Here is a 24,469-nt window from a genome sequence, read left to right as displayed (position 1 = left end):
TGAAAGAGGACTCTGCGACCGATCCCAGGATTTTCTTGTCAACTGAGATCTCGACTTGCGCAGAGTCAAGCGTCAGGCCACTATCAGCTTCAGGGAATGCTCCCTCAAACCTTCGGATGCATGGCCTGACATTCAGAGCACGCCTTCGGGTCATGGTCACGCTCCAGGCAGCAAAGACACATGAGGTGCAGATCGAGCACAGACATTGTCGATGACAGTATCCAGAGGGCTTGAAGCTGGTCTTTCGGGATAACTTCCTTGAGTAACCAGGAGTACAATACGTGAAAAACACTCAACAAAAGCTGAAAAAAGCCAGTCAAAAATTGACTGAGGGGGTTGCTCTCTTCAGATCAGTGCTTGCTGGAACGGAAAGAAAAGAACTGATGTCAGCGCACCGCTGTGGTGCCTATATAGGACCCGCAATGTAATAACTGGCACTGATGATGCAGACAACGGACGCTGAGCCAATTAATGCCACCTCATGGCGCGCAGGGCTACTGCTCACAAAAATCTTCCGGATCCAGTCTGACATTTGGGGAGAATTCAAAGGTAAGGAATCTGCAACTAGAAGTCTCTATCAGATTCTTTCTACAGCATGTGTACTTTAACTGAAAAGATGAGGCTTAGTGGCAAAATTACTAAGATTACTCTATTTCCACACATATATTTAACACTGTTATCTAAATGATGTTCTTTGTAACTGTGTTAGACCCTAGCCTTCAACACTGGTGTAACCAGACTGCGTATATAACATGTATAGTGAGTAATAATACTGATGACATAAACAAACATATTACTTACCTTCACTGATGCTCTTTCTGGTGGATACTTTAGCTAATCGCCGATGCCTCTGGATCCGGAAACTCAAAAGCAGGACTCTTGCAATATGGCAAGTGGTGTTGTGTAGCTCTGCACAGTCGTCGTTCCGCCCCGGGTGAGCTGGCATCAGTTGTTTTTTAAGGTTTGTCCATGCCTTCAAACATAATTTCCATCAGCAACTTGGCTTTACTAGTGTGCATATCTTTAAATTGGGAACTCTCTAGATTGAAAAGGAGACCATTCCACAGAACGAGGACAGTTGGTAAGGGTCTCTTGTTGAGTAGCCGCCAGAAAGAGTGTTACCGTGTGAATAGATACCAAAGCAGTACTTCACCAGGTGGTGGGTCTGTGGAGTGGCTCAGACCAAATTGTCCTGCAGGACCGAACGGGCAAATGTACATCTCGACATACCTGGCTATCAAGGCAACAGTGCTTCATGAATGCGTGGACTGATCCCCTTGTAGCAGCCTTACATATATCAAGGACACTTAGCTCAAGGTGAATGGGCCCTTAATCCTTTAGGTAACGACTTCTTAGTTAGGGCATTGGCGTTTTTTATGCAGAGGAATATCCACTAAGAGATAGCTCTTTTCTGCACTGCTTTGCCCTTCTTTGCTGTCGAGAAGCCTACAAAGAGTTGATTCTCCACCACATGGTCCCTGGTATGATGACTGTAGAAACTGTGAGATGGTTTGGACTCCACACGATGGAGTCTCTCCTCCTCCTTCTTAGAGAGAGGGGTAGGGCGGGGCAAAGAAACTTGGAAAGGCGCTAGCCTGCCCAACATGGAAAGGCGTTACTACTTTCAACAGAGGTGCAGCACGAGTTCTCAACAGTAGTTTGTCTAGGAAAACGTTGTGTAAATTGGCTAGACTGATAGTGCCTGCAGCTCATTCATGCGGCACACTGACGTTATCATGACCAGAAAGACCGTTTTCCAGGGTCATGAGATATAGTGGACAACAAGCGTTGGCTCAACTGGGGTGCAAAAAGTGAGAACCAAACTGAGGTCTCACCGTGGCACCAAAAATGGCTTTGGCAGAAACATATGTTGTAAACTTAAGAAATCTCATCAGCAAGAACATATCCCTTAAAAGTGCACAGTGTAGGTCCTTGCTGGGTCAACGACAAAACAATACTTCAGACAGCAAAGTTTGTAACAGGTCAATCTGATAGGTACCACACCAAGATGCAAATTTGTCCCAGTGCCTACTGTGCACTAATTTCGTAGACAGGTGCCTGGCTGCTAGAATAACATCATTGACTACGGGAGGAAGACCAACAGTGACTAGCTGCTGCTGCTCAATCTCCAAGCAGAGAGGTGCTGAGTGCAGAGGCCCGGGTGCAGGACCCTTGCCTGTTGATGTGACAATAGATACTCCCCCAAGAGGCAGCTTGATTGGAGAACAGATACTCCCAGAAGTCCCGGCAGTGGGAGAGGTGTGCCACTGGTCCAGTCGCAGTCGAGCAGCCACCACTGCAGATTGTTTCATCTTTTCCAACACTTGAACGGAATCAGGTAAGCTCCTTTTGTGTTGGGCCCACTGAGAATTCAGGCTTCTCTGCAATGCTTTTATGTGCCATCCGACATGATCATTAACCATGAGACAGGAAGCCAATAGGCCTAGGAGCTTCAGAGCCATCCTTGCTGAGACCCAGAACAGAGATTGAAACATCTGGATCACAGCACTTATGTCTTGGACTCGCTCATCTACAGAAATAGCTCAAAAGGGCACTGTAACCAGGATGGCTTAGATGAAACGGAGCCAGATGTGACTTCAGCAGGTTGATTGAGAACCCCAACAATGTATAGAGGCTCACCTTCATCTGGAGGTGGCCATGACAGACTGACATACTTCAACAGCCAGTCACTGTGGTAGGGTAAGACTGGTACCCCCAAACTCCTCAGATGGACAGCGACCACTACCATCACATTTGTGAAGTCGAGGGGCACAGGTGGGGCTGAAATGGAGCAAGGCACACTGAAAGTACTCATGACCCATTTATGCAGGAAGGAATTGGGAGGCCTATGGCCTATAATAGAACTGAGGCCTCTGCCCTTCTTCACCACTAGGAGGTTATGGGAATAACAACCGATCCCTGCTCCCGATGCCGGAACCATCTCTACAGCTCCTTTGGCCAAAAAAGCCTGCTCTTCCGGGCACAAGACAGACAAGTGGTCCTCTGACAGGCGCTCCACCACAGATGGCATGTGTGGCGGTTAAGAAATATCAGGACGTAACCCAGTTGGACAATCTGCAGTACCCATTTGTGAGAGGTGATGTTCTAACTAACACATAAAAGAATATGAGAAGAATGCTCGCAATATGTCTATCCCCTAGCAATCACTCGGAGAAGCATTCCAACCCATCGTTTTTATATTGCTTAAGTGTCCACGACCTGTATTTAAGATTAGAAAATACTTACTGTACTAGGGCATTACACACCCCACTGTTTTTGGGTGTAAGGTGGAGAACGACCCATTGTGCATAACCTAGCTGGAAGCTGCATGTGTTTGCTTTAGAAGACCCAAAGTTTAGAGGAATGATTGGAAAACAAATAAAGCATTACTTTGAAGAAAACTAGGGCACAGCTTCAGGCGCGTGTCAGATGTTTAAGGTAGCACTGGGACGAATAATGGAGCCAAAAATGTAGCTGAACAGGGAATGGAACTCTTAGAATAGTGGTTACAAGAAACAGAGGCTGTGTATGCAGTGTCTGAGGAAGAGAGGGCCAATCCAACAGAGAAGGGAAAGGCTGCTTCTATTCATCTAGCGCTTGAGGTCTTTGGATTACAGAGACATGGTGAGGCCGACAAATGTGATAAGTTACTATCCTGGCTGATCAAACCAGAAGTGAGAGGCTTCCCGATAGCTCAGGCACTACAGAGTATTCTCAGTAAGGAATAAATAGAGGGCTCGTTGTCTGATACTGAGCTCTGGATGCAGACCCAGTATTTTCTTCCCTTTTGTTCATTTAATTCTCCTTTATAGAAGGGTATACGAAGGGCAGGGCATGTGCGAAACGTTGTATGTTATATCACAAGAGGTAAAACATTGTTAACATCGACAACCCACACACTGAATTAATCGGGAAATTGACAAGCCCTCACTTTGCAGTGTTGTGTATAAAACAATAAAAACCTTGATTGGTAGAAGAAATACATTTAAAATGAGCTGCTAGTTGGTGAATTCTAAGTTTAAAAAGTAGAAATACTCATTAATTACGAAGGAGGAAAAGATTCTCTATATAGTACTTCTATATCTTTCATAAAAAACTACTTTTGGCAAAGATGAAAAAAATTTGAATTGCATTGAGACTTTGCTCGCGGCCGAGACATTCCGTAACTGAATGAATGGGACTGAGGTGGCCACTCTCCTTACCTTGATGGCTGCTTGTCTGAATGCTCTGATGCAGTTTATGCTCTTCATGTAGTACTGCAGCCGTTTGGTTTCCAGAAACTCGTAGATGCGGTCTATGAGCTGCTGGCTCACTACAACAGAAGGGAGGTGAAGACATCCTTAAATGAAGAGTAGAAGGTACAGAGTGTAGCAAAAAATGAAGGCATGTTGGACTCTGGATAAGCAATGGGCAGGTGTTGAATACAGGCACCGAATACCAGTCGCGGCTGATGGCGGGGTGAACAAAAATAAATAAACGTACCTGAATCCCTGGCGCATCCGCATCGCTGCTCTTCTGGCTCCACTAGGCACAGGCTCCCAGACTGCCCTACAGCCAATCCTAAAGCTGCTCTCATGCCCCTGGAAGCATGAGAGCAGCGTCAGGATTGACCTGAGCGCCCTCACTTTGCGCTCCCAGACAGTGGGAGCCTGCGCCTTCTGTCTCCAACCCGGCAACGCAGATCGGGTTGGAGAGAGCTCTGAGACGGCCACCCAAACACACATGTGCACCAACTTCTCCTCCCTGCCTGTCATCCCCCATGGCCCGCCCCCTAGAAAACGAAAACAATAATAAACATTGTTTATTACCCTTTTATTTTTAAAGTTTTGCAGCTGCTGGCAGGGGGTTCAATGCTGTTGCTTGCCTGCATTATAGCTTGAGTGTGATGCAGGGGTGTAGATCAGACATGCCAACTGGTGTGTTTATCTGTATTTGACTTGAGATTTTTGGGACTGATGTTAATATGTATACATGCCATATACTGTTGGGCCTTAACAGCTGTTAATTGCCAATACCCTCATAAGCACCCTTGCCAATGACTTGGTCCGTAATTGTGTGGTAGGCAATTAAGAGCTGCTTATGCCCGGAGCACTGGGCAGTATGGCATAATTATGAATCCAGCTGCATTGAAATGAGCAAGAAATACGATTTCAAGAAATATAAATGCAGCAATGAATGGGATAAGAAAATCAGCAGCGATGAATGGGATAAGACAATCAGCAGTGATGAAGGGGATAAGAAACTCAGTAGTCTTCTGGAAGAGTCTTTCCCTGTCACTTACCGGCAGGACTGTGTAGTCAAAAATGGTGATACTTCCTCACCTGCTGCATTACTTTAGTAACTAGCTAGTAAATTACCTAAATGATTACTTAATTAAACAAGTTACTTTACACTACTGCTGGAGTAGATGCATACAAAAGAGGGGAGGGTCTTGTCATACTCCCTAGCCTTGCCACTGCGGAGCACCCCCTTACTCGCAGAAGTGGCTTCACTGATCGACAGGGGTACATGGTGTTCAAGCGGTGGTGGACATGAGCAGTAATGGCCTCACAAGAACATCTGCAGAGGTTAGGAAGGACCATTATATACTGGTGGCTCAATTTCTATCCTACCGCTGCCCGGTTAACATGGAAGATGGATATGACACAGTCAACGGATGGTAAGATTCTAGGTGCCCTTTTGTCAATAGACAGTGGGAGAAAGGCCTTTTCCACCTTGTATAGACACCGTCCTACCTCTAACACAGCGTCAAGATAGAAGGACTTATGAGAAATAGAGGATTGGACTAGGGCCATGGCATGGCACAAGTATGTAGAAGTGCGTCTCTGGACTAATTTCAGATGAGAAGATCCTGCAGGATGGAACAGGCAAAGTGCCCATCCATACTGACCTGATTGTCCAGGCAGCGGTGCTTTGTGATCGTGTGCAAAGATGCCCACGTTGCTGCCTGGCAGATGTCCAGGACCGGAACTCCGTGTGCCAACACAGTGGTCTGAGGTGTATCTCTGGTGGAATGAGATCCCAATCCCTTAGGGGGCTGCTTTTGTGCCAGAGGATAGCAGATTTTAATGCAGAATATGACCCACCAGGAGATGGTCCAGGTCTGCACAGCCCGTCCCTTCTTCACTCCACTATACCCCATGAAGGGTTGTTCATCTACTTGGAACTCTTTTGTGATCTCAAAGTAGAATGACAATTTTCATTTTGGGTGCAGACAGTGGAGTCATTCCTCTTTTTTAGAGGGATGTGGAGAAGTGTAAAAAGTAGGCAAAGTGATGGATTGGCCTACGTGAAATGGAATGACCACTTCAAGTAGAAAGGAGGCCCTAGTGCGAAGCACCAGTTTTCAGGGCTGATGGAAAGGTATGGAGGTTTGGATGGTAAAGCCTGAAGCTTGCTTACTCTTCTAGGAATCATAAGAAGCCTGAGGGAACAATTATGAAGTGACTCGAAGGAAGCATACTTCAAAAAAGTCAAAACAAGTACAAGGTCCTATTAAGGCATACCAAATGGCGAAGGAGGAAAGAGATGAACAAGACCTTTTTAGAAATCTATGTACCCTAGAGGACTTGAAGAGGGATGGCTGGTCAGGCAATAGCAAAAAAGATCGTACAAAGAGAGCCTTTAAGAGTGCCCAGAGCATAGCCCTGCTGGGCAAGGGAGAGAATGGTAAGAAGGACTTGAGAAAAAGAGGAAGAAAGGGGATTTTTTTCTGCTCGCAATGCCAACATTTTTTTCCAATAGCATGCCTATCTGTCTTGATGGATGGATGCCCGGCTACCAAGATGACATCAAATGGGAGAAAGGGGTATAAGGGGCCTGAGCTCCACTTGAGATTAAAAGTGTCTCAGAGTGAGAGCTGCCTTAGAAACTGCAGTGCAAAACTGCTGACATTGCGTGTTCTTGGCAGAGGCAAACAGATCTAACCAAGGCTCTCCTTACTGCTGAAAGAGACGTTGCAACACCTACGGGTAAAGACGCCATTTGTGATCCACTAGCCATCTTCGGCTGAGTTTGTCTGCCCTGGCTTTCAGTGAACCCACCAGATGTTGAACCATCAGGGATATGCTTCAGCCATGTCCATAGGCGTAGGACCTCTTGACAGAGGGTCCACGGCCCAACCATGCCTTGTTTGTTGCAGTACCACATGGAAGTGGTGTTGTTCATGAACACCTGCACTAGTCTTCCCTTGATGAAGGTAGAAAGGCTTTCAATACCAACCAGATCGCTCGGAGCTCCAGCAGGTTGATGTGGGGTCTGTATTCCGTCAGAGACAGAGTCCTCTGATCTTCACCTCTTCCACATAGCCACACCATCCTATGAGTGAGGCATCTGTCACTACTGAGATCTGGTTGGGGAAGAGAGAAGGGTCTGCGCAGACTGTATTGCAGTTTGTTAGTCACCACTGCAGTTCCCTCCGAGATCTGGACCATGTGGGAGAGATTGCCCTGATACTATGCCTACTGGAACTTCAGGTCCCACTACAGAGTCTGCATATGCCAGCGTGCATATGTTACCAGCAGAATACAGGAAGCCATGAGTCCTAGCAGCCTCAAGGGTTGTCTCACGCAAATCCAAGATGGAGGCTGAAATATTAGTATCACAGCCTGAATATTCTGGACTCGCCATTTAGGAGGATAGGCCCGAAACTGCCCATGTCCATAAGATCTCCAATGAGAGGGAGCATATGAAAGGGAGTCAGGTGTGACTATGGCACTTTGATAGTGAACCTCAGCAAGTGCAAGAGGCCTGCTGTAGTCTGGAGGTGAGACACAACAACCTGGGGCGAACCTGCCTCCAAGAGCCAGTCGTCGAGACAGGTGAAGATGTGCACCCCTGATCTACCCAAATGAGCTGCAATGACTGCCACCACCTTAGTGAACACCCAAAGGGTGCTGGTAAGGCCAAATGGGGGCACAATGAAATGAAAATGTTCTTTGCCTACCATGAACCACAGATAACGCCTGTGGGCAAGCAGGACGGAAATGTGGAAATGTGTGTCCCAGGGGTGCAGCATTTCTATTGCCCGATCTCCAAGACATATTGTTTGGGGTTAAGGACAACAAGTTTTCAGCTCTTTTTTGTCCTTAGGACAAGCAGGCCCACCCCCCCTACAGCACCAAACCTTTGGCTGCACGTTTATAGATCAAGGAAGGGCATTGTCTGCATTTAAGGTAATATTTGTGTCCGTATGCTAATGCTGTTCGAACTTGTATTTATGGTTGATTAGTGCTAAGTCTTTATTATTGAGACGGTGAGCACTCTAAGAAAATGTTGTAAGCTCGGGCTGCACTACTACGCATTTGCAGCATAAAAACTGTGACATGTTTGCAAAGTTTAACAATCAGGGGGTACATATAACGCTTCCAGAGTGCTCTCGGGGTAGATGAAAATATATGCAGAAGCCTGAAAGCAAGAGTGATTCTTTGCTTTCAAAATAAAATTCTCATTAACAATACAACTAGGTAAAACATGTTTTGTTAAACTACTGTGACATTTTAGGTACCATTTCCTTGAAGTATCATTTAGTAAAATGTGTTGATGTATGCTAGTATTTCCAAAACAAAAATCTTAACAGACAAATCAGTGTAACCAATTTCAATATAATTATGAGAAACATGAAAAAAACAAGCATTGGCAAAGCCAATAGATCTGACACTGGCAGCCAGCCTTTTGGTTTTGTCAATGCATATCTTGTTTTGACAGGGTTTTTGTAAAACTGTATTGTTGTTAGGGTTGGGCCCTCACCATCATAACAAACTGGCAAAAAGTAAAAATATTTTTTGGTCACAAAAAGCACACATTGCCACAGTAGTTCCTGGCACTGAATTCAACTACTTCATGTGCCATCATGCTCCTTGGGAAAGGGGAGAATGATGTAATTCACAGTGATGGCAGTTGATAAATAGAGAGAGAGAAATAGAAATAATTTTTATAAAAACAAAAGGTCTTGGAAAACAATTAGGTGCCTAAATCTTAAACATAGTCACAAAAGTGTATCCATGGTATATGTCCTTGCATTAATGCAGATTTACAAGTTTCTTGAATTCACAAGAATTTACAGACGTAGGCTAGGATATCGTACTCCTAGAAAATATTTGTGAACTACATTTTATCACAAGCAAATACTCATGGGAAGATTTGCTCATGCGAAAATCTGTTGAGCGTTTACAGGTTCACTTTCCCTTCACTTCCTCCTAACCCTGGAATAAGTTTTACTTCTGCCCACATCAGGAGTAAATTTCCAACCTTTCTCAGTATGAGAAGAGACTAGAGAAGAGCTTGTGAAAACCCCTAAAATATGCAAGTTTGTAGGTTTGGACAGACTCGAAAGGGCATTCCAACCCTGGAACTATTGCTGACCCCTATCTCCAGCCCTAGTATGTAAATCTGCTGATAGGTGCAAAATAAGGGAGTTGCTAGTATTCAAACCCTACAATAGTATGGGCCCTGGCATAATCAGAGTTCTAATATGAGATTGTTGCCATAATTTGTCGGCACACTACATGCCACCAACAAGACAAGTAGATTTTTTTTACAGGACAAATAGATTTATGAAGCAACCTGTCCCATGGACAAGTAGATATTTTATAAAATTCCACCCCCCTGTGTCCTACACGTCTAACTCTACCATACAGTATCCTGGGTCCAGGGCAGCCAGGACCTCAGCTAACATGATTATTCTGAACTTCTCCTTCTTGAGGAAGTAATTGAGAGGACATAGGTCTAGGAAAGGACAAAGGCCTCTGTCCTTTTTCGCACTAGAGAGTAGCGGGAATTGCAACTACTACCAACTTCCACCACTGACAACACTCTCTACGGCTCCCTTGGCTAAAAGAGCTGTGACTTCCTGGAGGAGAAGGGATAGGTGATCTTCTGTCAGCCTGTTGTAAGATTGTGGCATCGGGGAGGGTAGTTATGAAGGGAAGGGAGTAGCCCCTTCAGACGATCTGCAAAACCCACCTTGTCTGATATTATGGACTGTCAGTGGGGCAGGTGATGGCAAATTCTGCCACTAACTGGATGCCAATGATGCTATGAGGGCGGATTGGGAAGTTTTGGAGGCTACCAAAGGAGTGGTGGACTGACCTGACCGCTGGCTGCCTGATCCACGAGGTCTGTGGATACGTATTCTTGACCATAAAGGGGCTGGGAAGCATGCATGGCACAGTGGCTGGGGGGCAGGTAAAGGTGCGGCTGGAAGCCCCTTCCGTTACCACAAAATGAGAAAAGGGCGGACTGAGGGTGACGAGGGGCCATATAAAGACCTAAGGAACTGGCAGTAGCCCGACTGTCCTTAAAGTGTTCCAGCGCTTAATCTGCTTTGTTTCCAAAGAAATGGGTGTCATCAAAGGGCATATCCATCAGAGATGATTGGGCATCCCCAGAAACGTCAGTCACCCTCAACCATGTGCAGTGTCTCAAGGCCACTTCTGCTCAGTGAGTCGGTTGTGTCAAGTCCACAGCGTATGGTGAACTTTGTTGCATCTCTCCTGTCTGTGACAGCCTTAGAATATGGCAGGGGCGCCCTCTGGGTCTGTTAGCAGCACCTGTGCAATCTTCTCCCACAAGGCATAGGACTAGCAGCCCAAAAGGCATGTGGTGTTCACGGACCGCAATGCCAGGGTGGTGGAAGAAAAAATCTTATTCCCCAAAGCATCCAGCCTCTTGGATTTCCTCTCTGGGGGGTAGTTGGAAATGTGACAAGATTTAGTAGGACACAGTGGACCACCAAGCTCTCTTGGGTAGAGTGTTGAGTGATGAAGTTTTGGTCCTCCGGTATGGGGCAGTGGTAGCGGGCAATCGTCCTATTTAAAGGAACCCTTAGGCTAGTTTTGGACCATGTCCCCATGAGGATGTCATTGAGGGCTTCACTGAACGAGATTAGCGGATCCGAGGAGGGAGACTCCTCCTTGCAGCACCTCTGTCAAGGCCAGCGCCTCATCCTCGGTGTCTAGTGGTTTGTGTAAGTATTGTGTGTTTGTCTAATATCTGTCTTTGTTTTGTGCCTTTTCTGTGCTTTTTTTCTTCATTTTTAGCCCTTAGTAGCCTTTTCCCTTGCGCTCGCTTTATGCCTGTTTTTTCGGCTCTAAGCCGTTCCTTTCCCGCCGCGGCGTCCCTACGGCCCCGCCCCCATTCACCCACGTTCCAGCCTCCCAGCTGCCCCTCCCTCACCCTTCCCCTTCTTAATGGTGGCCGGTGCGGTGCACAGAGTGACCCCTGACCTGTTCTTAAGGTCGGAGTTCGCTCTACACGCCGCGCAGCTCCACCAGACTGTGCCCGTGCCCCCTACCCCGCCCTTGCTGCTGCCGCCAGTTCGAGGCCCTCCACCACCCGCAGGCACCCACCTGCGCCTCATCCCTGGTGTCTAGTGGTTTGAGTAAGTATTGTCTGCTTGTCTAATATCTGTCTTTGTTTTGTGCCTTTTATGTGCTTTATTTTCTTCGTTTTTAGCCCTTGGTAGCCTTTTTCCCTTGCGCTCGCTTTCCGTTTGTTTTTTCGGCTCTTCTAAGCCGTTCCCTTCCCGCCGCTGCATCCCTGTGGCATCGCCCCCCTATTCGCCCACGCTCCCGCCTCCAAGCTGCTCCTCCCTTCCAGCTCCCCTGCTTAATGGCGACCAGGTGCAGAAGGCGCGGCTGGGGCGCGCCAGTGGCAAGCCCATCTGCGCCCGTTCACCCCTGGACGGCGGCCAGTGCCAGAACCCCTAGCCCGCGTGCTCCCCACGCTGCCAGATGCTACTACAGTGCCAATGACCTCCACGCCCTCAACCCAGGTCACTCCACCGCCTGTGTCCAAGCCACCCCGAGGCACACCCACAGACCCTCTCCTGTCAGATCTGCAGCTTCACTTCCCACCAAGCACCACGCCACAACCACACACAACCTCCTGAGCTGCATCCTCCTCAACACCCGCTCCGTCCACAAGCACGCTGTCAAACTCTGGGATTTACTCACCTCATATTCCCCAGATGTCGCCTTCCTCACCGAAACCTGGATGACTCCCTCCTCGGAACCTGACATCGCCATAGCCATCCCCGAAGGCTATAAGATCACCCCCAGAGACCGCACCAACAGACAGGGAGGAGGAATCGCCATAGTCCACAAAAACACCATCAGAATCTCAACTAACACCGATGACACCCTCGACGCCACCGAACACTTACACTTCCAGATCCAAATCAACGCCAACACCACTCTCAGAGGAACCCTTGTCTACAGGCCCCCCCGGCCTCTGACCTCAGTTCAGCGACTCCATTGCTGACATAATCAGCACCCAGATCCTTGCCTCTACAGACTACATTCTCATTGCAACTTGAATTTTCACCTTGAGAACGCCAACGACAGCAACTCCACTGCTCTGCTCGACAATCTCGCCCTCAAACAACTGGTCACGACGCCCACCCACTCCACCGGCCACACGCTCGACCCCATCTTCTCCGCCACCAACCACGTCACCTTCAGCCATACCACCAAACTCCACTGGACTGTCCACTTCACCTCCCAGAAACCCACCACCGCCCACAACGGATCCCCCACCGCAGCTGGAACAAGATCTTGGAAGACCAACTGATCTCCACCCTCGCCCGGGCCCTGCCACCCAGCACCACCGACCCCAACACAGCCGTCCTCAACCTCAGACATTGGATAGACGACAGCGCCAACACCCTCACTCCTCTCAGGAAATCCTCCAACAACCGCACCAGCATCAAGGCCATCTGGTTCACCAACGACCTTCCGGCCTCAAAGCAGGAGTGCCAGAAAATCGAGAAGTGGCGCCACGAACCAACACAAAGCAACCAGGGCGCCCTCAAGACAGCCATCCACAAGCACCACCAGCTCATCCGGACCACCAAAAGGTCCTTCTGTAAAGATTGCATCGACAACAACGCCCACAACAGCAAAGAGCTCTTCAGCATCGTCAAAGAACTCACCAACCCCAGGTCATGCTCCACCGACCCCCCTCCTTCGCAAGACCTCTGCGACTCCCTCACCACCTTTTTCCATCGTAAGATCACGGAAATCCACAACAGCTTCAACTCCTCGCCTCCCACTACCACCACTAATTCCAACGCACCCAGCCACACCAACCTCTTGCTCTCCTGGACCCACATCAATGAGGAGGACACCATCAAAACCATGAGCACCATCCACTCCGGATCTCCCTCCGACCCCTGCCCCCGCCATGTCTTCAACAAAGAAGGCCCCATCATTGTCCCCCAACTCCGCATGATCATTAATAGCTCCTTTGAGACTGCCACCTTCCCAGAGAGCTGGAAGCACACCGAAGTCAACGCCCTGCTAAAGAAACGAAAGCTGACCCCGAAGACCTCAAGAATTACCAGCCTATCTCCCTCCTTCCCTTCCCGGCGAAGGCCATCGAGAAGATCGTCAACGGCCAACTGACCCGCTTCCTGGAGGACAACACCACGCTGGACATCTCCCAATCCGGATTCCGTAGGAACCACAGCACCGAGACCGCCCTCATCGCCGCAACCAACGACATCAGGACCATGCTCGACAAAGGTGAAACTGCGGCCCTCACCCTCCTGGACCTCTTGGCTGCCTTTGGCACCGTCTGTCACCACACCCTCTGCACTTGCCTTTACGACGCCGGGATCCGCCACAAGGCCCTGGACTGGATCACATCCTTCCTCCCCGGCAGAACTCAGAGAGTCCGCCTCCCTCCCTTCCTTCCTGTCGGAAGCCACCAAGACCATCTGCGATGTTCCCCAAGGATCTTCTCTCAGCCCAACCCTTTTTAACATCTACATGGCACCGCTCGTCAACATCGTCCGATCCCACAATCTCAACATCGTTTCCTACGCCGACGACACCCAGCAGATCCTCTCACTCACCAAGGACCCCGCCACCGCCAAAACCTACCTCCACGACGGACTACATGCCATCGCCAACTAGATGGAGAAGAGCCGCCTCAAACTTAACTCAGACAAGACAGAGATCCTCATCCTCGGCTCCAACCGCTCCGCATGGGATGACTCCTCGCGGCTAGCCACGCTAGGAACTGCACCAACACCCACGCACGCAACCTAGTGTTCATCCTAGACTCATCGCTCACCATGACCCAGCAAGTCAACGCCGTCTCATCTTCCTGCTTCAACACCCTCTGCATGCTTCGCAAGATCTTCAAGTAGAATCCCAGCGAAACCAGAAGGACGGTCACCCACGCCCTCGTCAGCAGCAGACTGGACTACGGCAACGCGCTCTACGCAGGAACCACAGCCAAGCTCCAGAAGAAACAACAACGTATACAGAACGCCTCCGCACGCCTCATCCTCAACATTACACGCTGCAACCATATCTCAGCCCACCTCAGAGACCTACACTGGCTTCTCGTCACTAAGAGGATCACCTTCAAAAACTCCTCATGTACGCCCACAAAGCTCTTCACAACACGGGCCATGCCTACCTCAATGAGCGCCTCACCTTCCACACTCCCATCCGCCAACCTCGCCTCGCCATCGTCACCATCGCCCGCATCCATCGAACTACAGCCGGCAGCAGATCCTTTTCCCACCTCTCCGCCAAGACCTGAAACATCCTCCCCGCCCACCTACGACAGACCCAGGACCTCCTGACCTTCAGGAAACGCCTCAAGACCTGGGCATTCGAGCAGTAGCAGTCCTCCACCCCCAATCAGCGCCTTGAGACCCTAGCGGGTGAGTAGCGCGCTTTACAAATGATTGATTGATTGATAGCCTTGACTGCCACCAAGGGAAGGCTGAGGTCCATGACCTCGGCCGCTCTCTGCAACACCATTACAAAGGACGCTCCCTCCTACGTACCCACGGTAGGGGGAGAAAGCATACCAGTACCTGGAGAAGTATCCAGTCCACTGGCTTAATCAAAGTCCTCACGTCAGTTCATGTTAGGGTCTTCATAGTGCTGGAATACTTCATGGTCCAGTGACCTCTCCCAATTCTCCCCAAGTCATAGCCTGCGGGAACAGGGCGTCAACGCCGGATGACGCCCCTCAGGTTACGTGTCGGAGTCAGAACTAATGACTGAGGTAGCACCACTGGAGTAGGGAGTGTCGCCATTGGGATCGGCACCTTTCAACATGGTAGGACTGGTTTCGGTCCGGATCCAGGAATGGATCCCAGGGCTGGCTCTGAGGCCGGAAGGGTCGGTGCGGAACCAGAAGGGGACCCTTCCAAAACCCTCAGGGCTCAAAGGCGCGTCAGAGGAAACAGGCTTGCTTGTGGCATGTCACATATAGAGAATGCTAACATGTTTCCATTGCTAAGGCCCTTCCCACTTGAAAGAACCCCAATATTTAAGACTGCAAGGACTACTGTAGTAGTTTGTTGAGTAGGGAGTGGTGCACTTGGAGCAAAGAATCTGAAAAATGCAGAGGAAGTGTTCAAAGACAGAAAAAGAGGAAACGAATAATAAACTTCCATGCAAGTGACACTATTTCGGGGTCAGAACCCCATGACGAGTAGCACTAGGTAAATCAAAAAAAATCCGATATTCTTCTTCAAGGGCAAACTATCCCTCATTTCATATCCCAACAATTTCACTGTCTACACTTTTAAGTCTGCCTTGACAGCGCAGCTGACGCCTTACTATATGTGATGAAAATATAAAGAGTTTTAAAATCATTACAGCTCAGTTCTTTCTTCATACATGATTTGATTAGACAGACGTTGTGTGCCTCCACGAAAGAGTGCTTGAATACCTCAGAATGTGCTCATTACAGTAGTTTTATTTGGCTATGGTGACAAGCCAATAATCAAGGCAATATTCCTAATTGGTTCATTGGGAAAAGTTAGGTAAGATGCCTTAGATATGATAAGTTCATTATGAGAAGTTAAAACAGCAGCAGTAGGCCCAACTTATTAATTGTGAATAGATTATGCTAAAGCCAATAGGCCTTAAAGGGTAGATTGTTATTAGACGATGTAAAAGCCTGTAGACGGGTATTTTATTACATGTAATCTCACCAATTACCGTAGAAGAGAAGGGGGTTGGTGTTGGTCACGACCCTTAACAAACAATGCAGGTAGAGGATCAGCAATGGGGCAATTCTTTTAGGACAGGAGCGATTATATGTGGGTTTGTAAAATATAATTGTGTACATATTAGTAATTTTATAGCTGTATGACTGATGGCTGCCTTGTGGGAAAATGCATCTTTAAAACAGTATGTGCGAGTTGGTGATGGTTACAAGACAATGATAAAGGCTGTAGCCCTGGCTGGTTCACTGGTTAAAGTTATACCATGTACCACAGACCAGATCTATTTATTATGAAAAGTTATGTAAAGGGAGTAAGCCTGACTCATTTACTGTGGAAAGAGTATCTTAATGGCAATAAGCCTATAAGGGTGGGTTGTTACTACAGTGTGTAAAAGAACCTTGAAATCATGCAGCAGTGTGTTTAAACCAGGTGGCCATCTTGGAATGGTATGTCCCATAACGCATCGTTGTTTCACCGTTTCAATCCGGCCATACAACGCTTGTGAATGCTAAATGTGGCAACCATGTTGGACTTTAGAACAATGATGCACTAACAATTCCAATCCAAGATGGCAGCCTGTTGCTACAGTTAATTTTGTTACTGTTTTTTTTTTTTTTTTATTGAACCCGTATGTCTGCTTCAATTAAGTCGCAATGTAATTTTTTGTTTTTCTAGTTTACCCTTGCATTATTTTGTTGAGTGTGTGTGGGTGTTTAATGTGGGTGAACGAGTGAGTGACGAAAGAATGAGTCAGTGAGTAGCTGAATGTATGCATGAGTGCAAGGATGAGTGACAGTACATATGTGAGTTACTACGTGCCTAAACTCACCAGTCACTAACGAGGCACTTTCAGAGTGTAAGCCAGACCTGCCGGCGTTGCCAAGGCTTGTTCATCCGTTGCAGGGGGTTCTTATGTTCTTATTTTAACTACCTTGGATGAATTTAAGCCTTCAAGCCTCCTGTGAGCACAGATCTTACCAGCTTAGCAGCTAAAACAAAAGAGCCGCGGCGTCCCTGAGACATATTAATTATTTCAAAGGAAATCTGCCGCCTTCCATCTACTGAAATAGGCGGAATGAAAAAAACACTTAAATCCCACACCAGAAGGCCTGCTAAACCACGCGCAAAACGGATAGGAGGGGGCAGAGGAAGTCGTGCTGAAACATGGAAAGCAGCGAGCGCGGGGCGCTCCAGCGCCATTAGTTGCAAATTCAACTCTAGGAACCCGCTGCCTGGTGCCAATTAACAGGCTCACTTGCAAATTAAACTCAAACGCTTTAATCAGCGGCCTGCTGGAGCCCTCGCTTTCCAGGAATTAAAAATGCTGCGGCAGCTGCAGGCTTCTGGAACAAACAAAAACCCAAATAAGGGGGAGAGGTTTTTGCGGGGAGCTTCTTCAAAGTCTGAGCATTGCCATGGGGCCGTTTGGACATGGCTGCGGGGGTTGATGCCGTGAGCAAGGCAGGTATTATCTCTGCCAGCCCCCTTCAGTCTGCTAGAGCCAGCGGTCAGCGGGGGGACGGCGGATGTGTCCACGCCGGAACAGTGGGCGGCAGGGGGCAAGTGGCCCAACTCCTCATACTGGGCGGCAGGAGACAGGGGTCCACGACTCAGCACTGGGCGGCAGGAGACAGGGGTCCACGACTCAGCACTGGAAAGCAGGAGACAGGGGCCCACGCCTCAGCACTGGGCGGCAGGAGACAGGGGTCCACGACTCAGCACTGGGCGGCAGGAGACAGGGGCCCACGCCTCAGCACTGGAAAGCAGGAGACAGGGGTCCACTCCTCAGCACTGGGCCGCAGGGGACAGGCGTGCCACTCCTCAGCACTGGGCCGCAGGGGACAGGTGTGCCACTCCTCAGCACTGGGCCGCAGGGGTCAGGTGTGCCACGACTCAGCACTGGGCTGGGTGGCAGGGAACAAGCGTGCCACGACTCAGTACTGGGCGGCAGGGGACAGGCGTGCCACTCCTCAGCACTGGGCGGCAGGGGACATGTGTGCCACGACTCAGCACTGGGCTGGGTAGCAGGGGACATGTGTGCCACAACTCAGCACTGGGCTGGGTAGCAGAGAACAGGTGTGCCACGACTCAGCACTGGGCTGGGTGGCAGAGAACAGGCGTGCCAGGACTCAGAACTGGGCGGCAGGGAACAGGCGTGCCACGACTCAGTACTGGGCGGCAGGGGACAGGCATGCCACTCCTCAGCACTGTGCGGCAGGGGACATGTGTGCCACGACTCAGCACTGGGCTGGGTGGCAGGGGACATGTGTGCCACGACTCAGCACTGGGCTGGGTAGCAGAGAACAGGCGTGCCACGACTCAGCACTGGGCTTGGTGGCAGAGAACAGGCGTGCCACGACTCAGAACTGGGCGGCAGGGGACATGTGTGCCACGACTCAGCCCTGGGCTGGGTGGCAGGGAATTGGCGTGCCACGACTCAGAACTGGGCGGCAGGGGACATGTGTGCCACGACTCAGAACTGGGCGGCAGGGGACATGTGTGCCAGAAACTCAGCACTGGGCTGGGTGGCAGGGAACACGTGTGCCATGACTCAGCACTGGGTGGGGTGGCAGGAAACAGGCGTGCCACGACTCAGCACTGGGCTGGGTGGCAGGAAACAGGGTTGCCACGACTCAGAACAGGCAGCAGGGGACAGGCGTACCACGACTCAGTACTGGGCGGCAGGGGACAGGTGTGCCACTCCTCAGCAGTGGGGGGCAGGAGTGCCACTGCTCAGCACTGGGTGGCAGGGAACAGGCAGGCCCACTCCTCAGCACTGGGTGGCAGGAACAGGAGGGCCCACGCCTCCGCACTGGGCAGGAGTGCCACTTCAGCACTGGGTGGCAGGGAACAGGCGTGCCACAACTCAGCACTGGACGGCAGGGGACAGGCGTGCCACTCCTCAACACTGGGCAGCAGAGGGCAGGAGTGCCACTGCTCAGCACTAGGTGGCAGGGAACAGGCAGGCCCACGCCTCAGCACTGGGCGGAACGGGGGCAGGAGTGCCACTGCTCAGCACTGGGTAGCAGGTAACAGGCAGGCCCACACCTCAGCACTGAAAGGCGGAAGGCAAGGGACAGGCGTGCCACTACTCTGCACTGGCTGGCAGCGGACAAGTGTGCATTGGACGACAGGGGGAAAGCGTACCACTCAGCACTGGGCGGCAGGGGACAGGTGTGCCACTCAGCACTGGGCAGCAGGGGACAGGCGTGCCAGTCCTCTGCACTGAATGGCAGGGACAGGTGTGCCACTCCTCAGCACTGGGTGGCAGGGGACAAGGGTGCTAATCCTCAGTACTAGGCAGCAGGGGACAGACATGCCACTCCTCAGCATTGGACGGCAGGGGGCAGGCGTGCTACTCCTCTGTACCGGACGGCAGGGAGCAGGCGTGCTACTCCTCTGCAGGAACGGACAGGCGTGCAGTCGTCAGCATTGGGTGGCAGGGGACCGATTTGCTGGCCCATGCTTTGGCACTGGGCAGCAGGGGACAGACGTGTCCACTCTTCAGCATTAGGGAGACAGACAAGCCCACACCTCCGCAGTAGGAGACAGGTGTCCCTACGCCTCAGTATTGGGCAGCAAGGGACAAGTGTACTAATGCATCAGCACTGATCGGCAGGGGACAGATGTGTGAGCCCATGCCTCAGTACTGGGTGGCAGGGAACAGGCAGACCCACGCCTCAGCACTGGGCAACAGGAGACAGAGGCCCATGCCTCAGCACTGTGTGGCAGGGGAAAGGCTTGCCACTCAGCACTGGGTGGCAGGGGAAAGGTGTGCCACTCAGGAGTGGGTGGCAGGGGACAAGTGTGCCACTCAGCATTGAACGGCAGGGGACAAGTGTGCCATCCTACAGCACTAGGCGGCAGGGGACATGTGTGCCACTCCTCAGCACTGGGCAGCAGGGGACACTCCTCAGCACTGGGGGACAGGCAAGTCCATACCTCAGCACCAGGGAACAGATGGGCCCACACCTCAGCACTAGGGGATAGGTGTGCCCACGCCTCAGTATTGGGAAGCAGGGGACAAGTGCATCAACACATCAGCACTAGGCTGCTGGGGACAGAAGTGCCCACACTTCAACACTAGGGGACAGGTGTGCCCACGCCTCAGCACTGGGCGGTAGGAGACAGCCGTTCCACTCCTCAACACTGGGCAGCAGGGGACAAGTGTACCAACACCTGAGCACTGGGCGGCAGGGAACAGACAGGCCTACACCTCAGCACTGGCGGCAGGGGACAGGGGCCCACACCTCAGCACTGGGTGGCAGGAGACAGTGGTGCCCACCTCAGCAGTGGGTGGCAGGTGACAGGCGTGTCACTCCTCAGCACTAGGGACAGGCAAATCCACACCTCAGCACTAGGGGAGATGTGTGCCCACGCCTCAGCACTAGGGGACAGGTGTGCCCACGCCTCAGTATTGGGCAGCAGGAGACAAGTGCACCAACGCGTCAGCACTAGGCAGCTGGGTACAGGTGTGCCAGACCATTCTTCACCACTGGACAGCAGGGGACAGATGCGCCCACTACTCAACACTAGGGGACAGAAGTGCCCACGCCTCAGCACTGAGCGGTAGGAGACAGCTGTTCCACTCCTCGGCACTGGGCAGCAGGGGACAAGTGTACCAACACCTGAGCACTGGGCGGCAGGGGGCAGGTGTGCCAGCTCACTCCTCAGCACTGGGTGGCAGGGAAGAGACGGACCTACACCTCAGCACTGGCGGCAGGGGACAGAGGCTCACGCCTCAGCACTGGGCGGCAGGAGACAGTGGCGTCCACCTCAGCAGTGGGTAGCAGGGGACAGACGTGCCACTCCTCAGCACTAGGGGACAGGCAAGTCCACACCTCAGCACCAGGGATCAGACGGGCCCACACCTCAGCACTAGGGGATAGGTGTGCCCACGCCTCAGTATTGGGAAGCAGGGGACAAGTGCATCAACACATCAGCACTAGGCTGCTGGGGACAGAAGTGCCCACACTTCAACACTAGGGGACAGGTGTGCCCACGCCTCAGCACTGGGCGGTAGGAGACAGCCGTTCCACTCCTCAACACTGGGCAGCAGGGGACAAGTGTACCAACACCTGAGCACTGGGCGGCAGGGAACAGACAGGCCTACACCTCAGCACTGGCGGCAGGGGACAGGGGCCCACACCTCAGCACTGGGTGGCAGGAGACAGTGGTGCCCACCTCAGCAGTGGGTGGCAGGTGACAGGCGTGTCACTCCTCAGCACTAGGGACAGGCAAATCCACACCTCAGCACTAGGGGAGATGTGTGCCCACGCCTCAGCACTAGGGGACAGGTGTGCCCACGCCTCAGTATTGGGCAGCAGGAGACAAGTGCACCAACGCGTCAGCACTAGGCAGCTGGGTACAGGTGTGCCAGACCATTCTTCACCACTGGACAGCAGGGGACAGATGCGCCCACTACTCAACACTAGGGGACAGAAGTGCCCACGCCTCAGCACTGAGCGGTAGGAGACAGCTGTTCCACTCCTCGGCACTGGGCAGCAGGGGACAAGTGTACCAACACCTGAGCACTGGGCGGCAGGGGGCAGGTGTGCCAGCTCACTCCTCAGCACTGGGTGGCAGGGAAGAGACGGACCTACACCTCAGCACTGGCGGCAGGGGACAGAGGCTCACGCCTCAGCACTGGGCGGCAGGAGACAGTGGCGTCCACCTCAGCAGTGGGTAGCAGGGGACAGACGTGCCACTCCTCAGCACTAGGGGACAGGCAAGTCCACACCTCAGCACCAGGGATCAGACGGGCCCACACCTCAGCACTAGGGGATAGGTGTGCCCACGCCTCAGTATTGGGAAGCAGGGGACAAGTGCATCAACACATCAGCACTAGGCAGCTGGGGACAGAAGTGCCCACACTTCAACACTAGGGGACAGGTGTGCCCACGCCTCAGCACTGGGCGGTAGGAGACAGCTGTTCCACTCCTCAACACTGGGCAGCAGGGGACAAGTGTACCAACACCTGAGCACTGGGCGGCAGGGAACAGACAGGCCTACACCTCAGCACTGGCGGCAGGGGACAGGGGCCCACACCTCAGCACTGGATGGCAGGAGACAGTGGTGCCCACCTCAGCAGTGGGTGGCAGGTGACAGGCGTGTCACTCCTCAGCACTAGGGACAGGCAAATCCACACCTCAGCACTAGGGGAGATGTGTGCCCATGCCTCAGCACTAGGGGACAGGTGTGCCCACGCCTCAGTATTGGGCAGCAGGAGACAAGTGCACCAACGCGTCAGCACTAGGCAGCTGGGTACAGGTGTGCCAGACCATTCTTCACCACTGGACAGCAGGGGACAGATGCGCCCACTACTCAACACTAGGGGACAGAAGTGCCCATGCCTCAGCACTGAGCGGTAGGAGACAGCTGTTCCACTCCTCGGCACTGGGCAGCAGGGGACAAGTGTACCAACACCTGAGCACTGGGCGGCAGGGGGCAGGTGTGCCAGCTCACTCCTCAGCACTGGGTGGCAGGGAAGAGACGGACCTACACCTCAGCACTGGCGGCAGGGGACAGAGGCTCACGCCTCAGCACTGGGTGGCAGGAGACAGTGGTGCCCACCTCAGCAGTGGGTAGCAGGGGACAGACGTGCCACTCCTCAGCACTAGGGGACAGGCATGTCCACACCTCAGCACCAGGGATCAGACGGGCCCACACCTCAGCACTAGGGGATAGGTGTGCCCACGCCTCAGTATTGGGAAGCAGGGGACAAGTGCATCAACACATCAGCACTAGGCAGCTGGGGACAGAAGTGCCCACACTTCAACACTAGGGGACAGGTGTGCCCACGCCTCAGCACTGGGCGGTAGGAGACAGCTGTTCCACTCCTCAACACTGGGCAGCAGGGGACAAGTGTACCAACACCTGAGCACTGGGCGGCAGGGAACAGACAGGCCTACACCTCAGCACTGGCGGCAGGGGACAGGGGCCCACACCTCAGCACTGGATGGCAGGAGACAGTGGTGCCCACCTCAGCAGTGGGTGGCAGGTGACAGGCGTGTCACTCCTCAGCACTAGGGACAGGCAAATCCACACCTCAGCACTAGGGGAGATGTGTGCCCATGCCTCAGCACTAGGGGACAGGTGTGCCCACGCCTCAGTATTGGGCAGCAGGAGACAAGTGCACCAACGCGTCAGCACTAGGCAGCTGGGTACAGGTGTGCCAGACCATTCTTCACCACTGGACAGCAGGGGACAGATGCGCCCACTACTCAACACTAGGGGACAGAAGTGCCCATGCCTCAGCACTGAGCGGTAGGAGACAGCTGTTCCACTCCTCGGCACTGGGCAGCAGGGGACAAGTGTACCAACACCTGAGCACTGGGCGGCAGGGGGCAGGTGTGCCAGCTCACTCCTCAGCACTGGGTGGCAGGGAAGAGACGGACCTACACCTCAGCACTGGCAGCAGGGGACAGAGGCTCACGCCTCAGCACTGGGTGGCAGGAGACAGTGGTGCCCACCTCAGCAGTGGGTAGCAGGGGACAGACGTGCCACTCCTCAGCACTAGGGGACAGGCATGTCCACACCTCAGCACTAAGGGACAGACGGGCCCACACCTCAGCACTGGGTGGCAGAAGACAGTAGTGCCCAGCACAGCAGTGGGTGGCAGGGGACAAGTGTGCCACTCCTCAGCACTGGGGACAGGTGTGCCTACGCCTTAGCACTAGGCAGCAGGGGACAAAAGTACCAATACCTAAGCACAGGGCTGCTGCCTGGCTATTGTGCCTGTTTCAGCACTCCCATTCAACACTAAGAAACCTCCTCCGGACACCTACATGCAAGGCGTCTGCAGGCACGTTAAATGCCAATTTCCCTACGAAAAGGCTAATTTGTTGAATTACATAAGCATAACTTCCCATAGTGCATCACTCAAAATCTCATAAAAGGTGTCACCTACAACATCATTAGTGGCATCACACGTGACAACATATATCATCATCACATCATTACGGACCTCAGAGAAGCGGTTCAATGCCAATATGCACCGAGTCCCCGGGACTCAAACTCGGAGAATGCACTGCAGTCTCCGGTCCCAGACCCGCCACTTCCTATTCCTGCCAACAGAGCACTCAGGGCACGACCTTCACCTGTCTCCAGGAGGCTGCAGGTGCAGGGATAAGCATCTAAATGTAGTGAAGATGGCTGTGGACTACCACTGACAAGCAAATGTCCTTTTAAAGTGCAATAGCCCCTGCGTTACGTGTCTTTTTAGACATGAAATGCAGAAAGATGGCTTACAGTCACCATGGATATATATATATCTATATACACACACATATATATATATGTCTACATACGTATACACATATATACATACACACACATACAGAAATAAGGCTGAATTTTCTATGTCAACAAAAAGATGTGGATAAGTGACAAGCATGTCTCACAAAAGAGACCCACTGCTACTCTCAAAACTGCATTATAATCTGAATCACCCATGAAGCAACACTCACTTATAACAGACACCTTCAGGAA

At 51.8% G+C, this 24,469-nt stretch overlaps 1 protein-coding gene across 1 annotated transcript in view; it reads right to left on the bottom strand.

The window, feature by feature from the left end:
• Nucleotides 1–24,469, bottom strand: part of XRCC5 (X-ray repair cross complementing 5) — a 490,394-nt gene that overhangs the window by 43,322 nt on the left and 422,603 nt on the right. Inside the window, exon 17 of the mRNA XM_069227051.1 lies at nucleotides 4,203–4,312. Within this exon, the coding sequence (XP_069083152.1) occupies nucleotides 4,203–4,312 (110 nt within the window). The remainder of the gene's footprint in view (nucleotides 1–4,202; nucleotides 4,313–24,469) is intronic.

Source organism: Pleurodeles waltl, chromosome 3_2 (genome assembly GCF_031143425.1).
Source record: "Pleurodeles waltl isolate 20211129_DDA chromosome 3_2, aPleWal1.hap1.20221129, whole genome shotgun sequence".
Classification (NCBI taxonomy): Eukaryota; Metazoa; Chordata; class Amphibia; order Caudata; family Salamandridae; genus Pleurodeles; species Pleurodeles waltl.
Note: the sequence above shows the minus strand (reverse complement) of the source record. Positions and strands in the feature narration are given on the sequence as shown.